General features: G+C 57.5%; 1 protein-coding gene across 1 annotated transcript in view; it reads right to left on the bottom strand.

Moving 5' to 3' along the window:
- Positions 1 to 250: 250 nt before the first annotated feature.
- SLC2A1 (solute carrier family 2 member 1) overlaps positions 251 to 9479 on the bottom strand; it is a 28376-nt gene continuing 19147 nt past the window's right edge. The window contains exons 3-10 of the mRNA XM_080800509.1: positions 5542 to 5702; positions 5154 to 5394; positions 4370 to 4532; positions 4087 to 4274; positions 3724 to 3828; positions 3158 to 3259; positions 1728 to 1931; positions 251 to 1323 (exon numbers count right to left, since the gene is read on the bottom strand). Coding sequence (XP_080656635.1) covers positions 1123 to 1323; positions 1728 to 1931; positions 3158 to 3259; positions 3724 to 3828; positions 4087 to 4274; positions 4370 to 4532; positions 5154 to 5394; positions 5542 to 5702 — 1365 coding nt within the window. The 3' untranslated portion in view covers positions 251 to 1122. The remainder of the gene's footprint in view (positions 1324 to 1727; positions 1932 to 3157; positions 3260 to 3723; positions 3829 to 4086; positions 4275 to 4369; positions 4533 to 5153; positions 5395 to 5541; positions 5703 to 9479) is intronic.

Below are 9479 nucleotides of genomic sequence, written 5' to 3'. Positions count from 1 at the left end.
ATTTTCTCTGGGTAATAAGGGGTCTCCCAACCAAGTACTAATCAGGCCCAACCCTGCTTGGCTTCTGGAGATCAGTGAGGTCAGGTGCATTCAGGGAGGAATAGCCCTAGACAGACAAAGCAGGAGAGGGTGTTATCAGAAGTGTTTGAGTCAGAAGTCCAAAAGGTCATGGTCACTATGGCAGTTGCTTCTCTCCCATTCCATCCAAATCTCCCTACCCTTAACGCACAAGCATTTCAAAACCATGTTTCTAAAAACCAGCCATTTATATCTGTTTAGGTAAGTTACAGAAGGAGTAAGGTGGTGTATTTACAAATTGGTTTGTCCAGATATACTATAACTTAGTGTCTGTATTTAATATTGACAACCAAAAAATATATATAAATATCTTCCATCTATACACAGCAGGGCAGGAGTGTCTGTGGTCTTCTTGCGCAGTGGGTTCTCAGCCTCCCAGGGCCCTCCTCTCGTGATGATCGTCTGGCCCTCAGCGCAAAGGAGACTAGAAGCTGGTAGCCCAGTTGGCCCTTCCCTTCTCCTCCCTGCACTCCAGTGCTCCCAACTGGTCTCAGGCAAGGCAAAATTACTTTAAGTGGTTGGGTAGGAAGGGCGAACCCTAATGGAGCCTGACACTTAGGGCAGGGAGATCCAGGCCTCAGAAGAGAGTGGCCACAGCTACCTCTTGGGATAGAAGCCTCATAGTTCATAGTTCGATTAGTGTGTCCTTGGTCATAGGTCCAGCCCTACAGATTAGCGCGGTGAAGAAGGCAAGTGTCTAGGCAGGGCTTGGTCCCCACCTTCAGGTACTGAGCCATTCAGGGTGAAGTCTGGGGTGTAGATAGAGGAGACTCTGGCTGATAAAAAAATAACAAAATCAGTAATAAAAAAATTATAAAACCTGTTGCTTGTCTGAATAGATCTGAGCAACAGTCTTGTTTTTGTTAAAATCCTGGAGCCATTAACATCCTGAATACTCTTCTGGACATCATTGTTGGCTGAAGGAAGGAGCCCCAGGCCCAGCTCTGCTGAAATCTGTCAGTTTGGAAATCTTATCCAGCTGCCTGTGCTCCCAGAGATCCTTGGAGCTGCTGGGAGCAGGCCAGGCTGGTGGTGTGGGGCGCCTCACACTTGGGAATCAGCCCCCAGGGGGTGGAAGAGCTCCTCGGGTGTCTTGTCACTTTGGCTGGCTCCCCCCTGCCGGAAACCGGAAGCAATCTCGTCAAAGGTCCGGCCTTTCGTCTCAGGAACTTTGAAGTAGGTGAAGATGAAGAACAGAACCAGGAGCACCGTGAAGATGATGAAGACATACGGCCCACACAGTTGCTGAAAGACACATAAGATCCACTCGGTTGGAGTACTGACCCTTCCTCCTGGCTGTAGGGCCTTGACCTCTAAGACTTAGGTCCTTCGATCTGAAAAAGGGAACAACTATGCACAACGGAGGAGTGCTGGGATGATTAAATGACACTGCCTGTACCTGGCACATAATGGGCTCTAGGGAGCAGGGTCCCCCCGCCGCAGAGCAGAATGGAGACAATTCAAAGCTAAGTAAGAACCCTGGAATGGAGGTCAGTGTTTTTAGCTGTGTGATCTGGGCTTCGGAGCCTCCATTTCCTCCTCAGCAGGATTCTGATGGGAAGAGCTGGGAGAGCACTTGGCACAGCAGTGCGAGGGGGGCCTGCATGCAGGAGAGGAACGGTGGGCATGGAGACAGGGGCGGTTCTCACCTCGACATACTGGAAGCACATGCCCACAATGAAATTTGAGGTCCAGTTGGAGAAGCCAGCAACAGCAATGGCAGCTGGACGAGGACCCTGGCTGAAGAGTTCAGCCACAATGAACCACGGGATGGGGCCAGGGCCCACTTCAAAGAAGGCCACAAAGCCGAAGATGGCCACGATGCTGAGATAGGACATCCAAGGCAGCTGTTCCTGTTGAGGACGAGAGAGGGGTGGGAAGCTGGATTAGGCGGTGACGAGACGCTCCAAGAAAACGCACTGCTGACGTAGCCCAGGGCAGGGCTAAGAGCTCTAGCCTGGGAGGCAGGCGGCTTGGGGCTGATCCTGGATTGGCTACATTAGGCTTGGGGCTGATCCTGGATTGGCTACATGACGTAGACTCTCCACTGGATCTCACTTTCCTCATTTGAACAAAATGACCTAAGTCCTGTAGGGCAGGTGTGCGGTGGAGTGTACCCTTCGGGAACAGTAACGCGGGGTGCACATGGGAAGGGCTAAGAAGAGGTTCCTGTGGTCCCCTAGCTCTGGACGCAGAGCAGTCTGCCAGAAGCTGAATGATGGGGAAGAACATTCCTGGGGTAAATGTTAAGGACTGTAAGGTGCTCAGTTCAGGACCAGCAGAACAGGCCCCAAGCAGGTGGCCGGATATAATCACTGTCCTCCGGGAGGCCACCGTGGAAAAGTCACAGGCTTTCCCCAGATCTGTTACGAATCCCCTGCAGCGTGCCAGACCTCTCAGCCATCACCAGACTCTCCAGACTTTGGTTAAGCTGTCAAATGAGCAAACCGCTGCTTCCTTGCCCCGGAGGCGGACAAATGAGGGTTTGTGCAGGGACGGTGGCTTGCACACGGTTACCACTGTAACCAGCAGACCTGAGATGAGCTCCTAGCTTTGTCCTTTATCTGCTGCCTTCCTTGCCTCACTGGGACTAGGTTTACTACACCTGGGAACTGGGAATACTAACTAAACCACATGGGATGGTGGCTGAGAACGGAGAGAAAGCATGCTTCCATGTGTTGGTGGTTGGGGGGCTCATACTTTCTGGGGCTCTTCTACAGATGAACTAAGGCCATGGATGCAGACTTTGAAAGACTCAACACTGGCAGAGCAATTCCTGGGGAGAGGATGCTTAGGTTATAGGACCAGAGGTGCTCTGGCAAGAATGCACCAAACCCGGAGAAGCCAGGGCACAACCAGTCCTAAGTGGGTGGAAGGAGACAGCCTAGGGGGCCAGGAGGTCAGACCTGAGCCCAAGTGGGGTTGGGAAAAAAGGGGCAGAACTAGGGAGAGGGCAGTTCCCACCTGGGCTCTGGATGCCCCTGGCCAGGCTGGGGCTGCCATCCTCCTTCTGGGACCCGAAGCTCCTGGTGCTATCCCCCCACTCGTGCCACCCCACTTCCATAGCGTGGTCACTCACCAGCAAGGCCAGCGCGATGGTCATGAGCACGGCACAGCCCGCCATGCCGGCCAGGCCGATGAGGTGCAAGGTCCGCCGGCCGGCTCGCTCCACCACAAACAGCTGTGGGCAGACACGGGGTCAGCGCCACCTGCTCCTGCTGCCTCTCTGAACCCCAACCCTATCCAGAGGCTCATCCCCAATGCTGGGAAAGCCACACGGCACTGCAGACGCCAGGAACACTATACCGCCTCCCACCTTGGGGCTCAGTTTGGGGACTACACAGGATTTGAGGGGCAGAGAGCCGGATCCGGACGGCAGGATGGGGTGACGGCTGGCCCCAGAGGCCGCGGAGCATTCTGGCTGGGACTCTGGGCAGCCACTACACTTCTTAGCATCGGTATCATGGGCTGTTAGACTTGAGTAATGAACTGGACAGGCTTGTGAGGATGAGCCGACACAGCACTTATGAGAACCTGACACATGCTCGGCTCACACTAAATGCTGCTGTTCAGCAGCGAGGCCCTGAGGCCACCTTGAGCCAGACCCCGGCAGCTGAGTGGGGGCGGGCCCTAACGCTGACTCACCGACACAACAGTGAAGGCTGTGTTGACGATGCCGGAGCCGATGGTGGCATACACAGGCTGCTGCACCCCGGCCTTCTCGAAGATGCTCGTGGAGTAATAGAACACCTAGGGGATGGACAAGTGGTTGGGGTTTGGCCGAGTGCCACAGCCATTCTGCTGCTGCTGTCCCTGCGGGTACAGGACGCAGGACAAGGACAGGATGAAGGGGACCCGGCACCAGGGCCCTGAGGGGTTCTGGCTCTGCAGGAAAGCTGTTCCTGCAGCAGGGGTGTTTGTTTTCAGTGGGGGATTTGGTCCCAGCACACACTTGACCGCAGGGTTTGGCTGCGGCCCACGGGCAAGGGCGGCTGAGGGGGCACTCACAGCATTGATGCCCGACAGCTGCTGGGACAGCTGCAGCACCACGGCGATGAGGATGGGCTGGCGGTAGGCGGGAGAGCGGAACAGCTCCAGGATGGTGACCTTCTTCTCCCGCATCATCTGTCGACTCTCCTCCTTCATCTCCTGCAGGTCTCGGGTCACATCAGCCGTCCCGCGTAGCTTCTTCAGCACTGCAGGGGGGAACCGGAGGGAAGGTGGGGGTGGCTCAGAGCAAGAAGGCGGCCAGGGCCGGGGGGTGGGGAGGAGGGCAGGGCCCTGCCCGTACCACTCTTGGCCCGGTTCTCCTCGTTGCGGTTGATGAGCAGGAAGCGGGGGCTCTCGGGGCAGAAGGGAAGCAGGACGCACTGCACCAGGGCCGGGATGAAGATGACGCTCAGCAGCAGGGGCCACAGGTCCTCGTTGCCCATGATGGAGTCCAGGCCGAACACCTGGCAGAGGCCGGGATGGAGGAAGCGGCCCCGGGCACCCCCGCCCTAGCCCCTCCCGCTCCAGCCCGTGGCCCCCGCCTGCTTTGTAGAGGGGCTGCCGATATGGCGAGGCGAGTCGAGGCTCTTCCGAACCTCAGTTCCCTCAGTCGTAACACAGGGAAAAGCAGGACCTACCTCACAGCACAAGTAGGAGGACACATGTGGCAAGGGTGAGTCACAGGGCATGGGGGCTTTGGGGAGGGGGAAGGGAAAGCCTTCTGGAGAGAAGGTGGTGTCCATGTAAAGGCATCAAAGCCTGGAGGCACGGGAGAGCCTGGCATGTGGAGATACAGGGGAAGGACAGGACACAAGGCTGAGGAGGCTGGGACGAGAAGGGCCAAGTTATCTGGACTTGGCTCTCGTGCCTGGGAGGCCTCGGGGAAGCTGTGAGTGGCGAAGTGTTCGCTGGGATCTGGGCCTAACTAGGATGTGTGCCACGAGGCCATCCTTCACTGCAGGGCAAGGAAGGCTGGGTGAGAATTGTCATCGGGGAGACATCTGGACACAGACACGAGAGCTACGGAAGCTGTGGGGTGCGGGGGGTGTGGGCAGTGCAAGCAGACAGACCCTGCCCCGGCTTACCTGGGCAATGAGGATGCCGACAACGATGCCCAGCTGGTGCAGGGTTCCCAGGGCCCCACGGAGGGCCGTAGGGGACACCTCCCCCACGTACATGGGTACGAAGCCTGTGGTCAGGCCACAGTACACACCAATGATGAAGCGGCCCAGGATGAGCATCTCAAAGGACTTGCCCAGTTTCGAGAAGCCCATGAGCACAGAGGACACAAAGGCCAGCAGGTTCATCATCAGCATGGAGTTCCGCCTGGGGGTGGGGTCACAGGTTAGGTGCATGCCTGCATCTTCCAGAGTCCCAGGGGCTAGGTCACAGACAACACCCTCAAGAGGCAGGGAAGTCTCCCCTCCCCCCATCTGGGACACCCTGGCCATGGCCAGGACCCCTTCTGCTCACCGGCCAAAGCGGTTAACAAAAAGGCCCACAGAGAAGGAGCCAATCATGCCTCCTACAGAGAAAATGGCCACAGAGAGGGACCACAGTGTGGTGAGTGTGGCCGACGAGATGCGCTCCCCATAGCGGTGGATCCATGTCTGGTTGTAGAACTCCTCGATCACCTGCGGGAGGAGAAGCAGCCTGCTGGGGAGGGGAGGCAGCTGCCCTTTCTCCCCTTGCGTGGTCCCCTCCATGGGGGCCACTGACCACAGCATGCCGGAGAGGGCCCAGCAGCTGGCTGGGCCCCAAGCTCACTGCATGTCCTTAAGCCAAGTCCCTCCCTTTGGTGGGCCTCAGTTTCCCCAGGTGAGAAACAAGGGACTGGGCTCCATTTCCAAGAGGGGAGCCAGCTCTCATGCTTCCCCCAGATGCTATTTCCAGTACCCTGGGGGGTCACAAGGTTAACAGAACTTGCTAGCGGGAGGGGGAGACAGCAAATGACCCACAGTGAAGTTCAGGCACAGGGCAGGGAGAGGTTCAGGGAGAAAGTGTCTTCTCCGACTTGCCCCCCTCTTCTCTTCAAGGTACCTAAGGCCCTCCTGGCCTCTGCGCCCTCTCCCCAACCCCCTGGCTGGGGAGGAAACACAGCTGGACAGATAGCTCCTGGTTCCAGACGCTCTGGGATGAAGGGAAGGGCAGCTCACTGACTCACTGACGTTACCCTCAGCACCGGCATACAAGACGTGCTCCTGAACCTCACACAATTGCTTTCTGACCCCTCAGCCCAGCTATTTGTGGGAGTTCCACCCCGAAGGATGACCCATGACCTCTTCCCTGTGCCAGGTGCCAAGCTGGGAGGTATGGGGAAGGCTAGGACAAGGAAGCAGTTCCAGGAACTGGAAACACCTGTCCTAGAGGCCTGCCCCCCGCAGCCCTGCCCCCACTCAAAGGAGGGCCTGGCCTGATCCACCGGTTCTACCTGGACACATTCACCCTACTCTCAGGCAACGCGGCCACACACCCAGTGCCACGAGACCGGTCTGACCCACCCAGCCACATGCGTAGCTGGGCATGGACCCAACATACCCAGAAACGGCCTTCTGTGCACTCGCACCATCTCGCACACACACTGGTGTTCATCTGAATATTCCTGGGCTCAGCCAGTCACAAACCTGCATGTCCCTCTCCGCTTCCACCACCCGCAGCTCAAACGCCGCTCCTTGCCCACCTAGCCCGTGCCCAGCCTGTCCGGGCAGCCCTTCCTGCAGCGTGCGGTGAATCCCTCGGCACACAGCAGTGTGCTGCCTCTCGCACCACCTCCGTGCCACTGCTCTTGGACCTCCCTAACCCTCCCAAGCCCCAGGGGTCTAGCAGAGGAGGAAATGGTAGGCAGCCTCAACTGGCCCAGGTTGGAGGTGGAGGGGGACTGAGGCCCTTGGTCCCAGGACGGACCATAAAGTATGCTGGGCCTGGCCCCACGGTTGCAATGGGTCCTTGGCCTCTCCATTTCCTGCCCTGCTGCCATGATCTGTCCCAGGTCTCTGGAGACAGCTGACAGGAGACCAGGGTCCAGGGGGTTAGGACGGGTTGACATGGGCCTGGGGAACGGAGGGAGGCAGCCCCCATCTGTCCCAGAGAAGCCAGAGAGCACAGAGGTTACGAACCTGGACAACAACCGAGTTCAGGTCCCAGCTCTACCACATTATCACAACCGTGACTTCGGGCAAATTATTTCATCTCCAATGGCGACATCAGCAATATCTACTTCATAGTGCTGCAGGGAACTAATGAGACAGAGTGCCTGCGTGGTGCCTGGGGACTGAGCCAAGGGACCCCCATCACGTTCCGGGACTGGCCTGAGGGCAGTGCAGACCGCTGACAAGGTCCAGCCAACCCTGCATCCCATAATTCAAAGTCAAGGCTCCCATCAGGTATCAGTCCAACCTCCCCACCTCCCACCATCTCTACCTCAGCTCTAGGACTCATTTCCACACTCTCCACAATTATTCTGTCTGGAAGGCCCATCCTGCCTTAACCATGCTGAGAACTTCTGAGATCCAACTCAAAGGGTCCGGGGGGTCTGTCCTCCCTGAGGACAGGGACCACAGAGATTCACACTGGGGCCTATCCCAGGGCTGGGGCCTATCCCAGGGCTGGTGTCAGGGACACCTGGTGAGGGAATGGGAGGCTAAAATGAAGAGAGGGCCTCAAGCTCTCCTCCTGGGAGCCTCTGCTTCTGCTGGGGGGCGGGGGGGGGGGTGCAGAAATGCCGATTTTAACAAAACAAAACAAAGTGCTTCTGTTCTTCAAGGGCTAACACCAACCCCCAAGGAGGACTGGTTGGGAGAAGTAATGCTCCATTTATCAGGCTCTGCAGAGAACAGGCCGTCCTGGATAAGGGGACTGTCCAGATAAATGACACTCAGGCCACCGAGAGCCCATCATTGGGGTGGAAATCTCTCTCCCTCCGTCAGTCTCACTCTGCTGCCCCTGGGGCTCTCTCCAGGGTCAGGGAGACCCCTCTGCCCCAGATAACCTTTAATGTTTGCATTTTGTAGTTCACAGGGTCTTCCTCTGCCCCCCCCCCCAGTCCCCCTTGGTTCAGATGTTGTCTCAAGAGAATGCTCCACGTACATCATTCTGATTTTTGCCAAGAAGCCAGCTAGCGGAATTAGCCGAATTGCGTGCGGAGTCCACAAGTGCTGAGTAAGGGCTTACTCCCTTAATGAGCCTAAAGATGTGAGGCTGAGCTCTTTCAGCAGCTCAGGTCTTTAACCCTCTTCTTGGGGGCTGGCTGGGGATGCTGAGGTGGCCAATGAGAGGACCACATTCCCAGAGGCTCCCCACCCCCCAATTAAGTGTGTTGCTTGTGGCAGCAAGTCAGAGAGACCCAAGCTTGTCCAGAGCTGGCTCAATGGCTCAGGAGCTCCCCGATACTCAGACCCCTTAATGGGGATGGCTGAGGGTGAGGCACCAGCCCCCCTCCCCACTCTCCCTCCCTGTCCCCGCAGCCCCAGCCCCAGGCTCATCCTTTCCACTCCCCAATGGCACTTCCTGGCCAAGTTGAGGCTGCGCAATGGTTCCCGCCTCTTGATCTGGCACTGGAGATTTCTGGGAAGAAGCTATGTCTGGTTTTCCATTTCTGCTGCTAGTGTGGGGACTCCGTGTCCTGTCCCCCTGGGGGCCCAGGGCCCACGTGGGCCTGAGCTGGCCCTGGGCCCAGAAAAGGCAGGGAGTCCCTGGAGAATTAGAAGAACGCTACACAGGGAGAAGCTCTGGGATTATCCCCCACCTAGTCCGTGCCCTCAGTGTCCATCCTAGCAGTGGCTGAGTGCCCCTAAGAGCAGCCTCCAGTCCCCCAAAAGGACCCCACAGACCCAGGCTCCGCAACAGGGTCACCGGCAGCCTCCAAAAGCCCAGCTCGTATGTGAGGTGAGGCCAGGCTCGTGATTCTCTGAAAGGTTCCACCTCACATGCTCCTCACAAGCCTTGACCCTGCTGCCACCCTGCGGGCAGGCAGTCACTAGGTCCCACCAAACCTCCCTCCTGATCTGTCCTATTCTCTACCCGTGCAGCACCTGCCCTAGGTCTCTCTGGATTCTGCTCCTGACCCCTCCCATCCACTGAAGCGGTTCTGCTTCCCATGATTAATTACTCCCCATCCTGCCATCAAAGCCCTGCACGTCCAATGCTCCAGGCTTAGCCATCCATCCGCACCTCTGCTCCCTTCCCAACCCTTCCCACACGAGGGTCCGTGTGAGTACATGCACGCTGGAAGAAAGGGGACTACCATGGCATCAGGCTCTCGAGTTGAGGGCTATGAAGGATCTCTGTCCAATCACCCTACTGACTGACCCTAGAAGGATCACTCGGTGACACCGCAGGGGTCAGGGGGACGAAGCGGGGCTGCTCTGGACAGCTGAGATCCCTGGACTAGACGGTTCCCAGTAAAAAGCTCT

The sequence above is a fragment of the Martes martes genome, assembly GCF_963455335.1.
Source record: "Martes martes genome assembly, chromosome: 4".
NCBI lineage: Eukaryota > Metazoa > Chordata > Mammalia > Carnivora > Mustelidae > Martes > Martes martes.
This window is presented reverse-complemented; position numbering and strand designations above follow the sequence as displayed.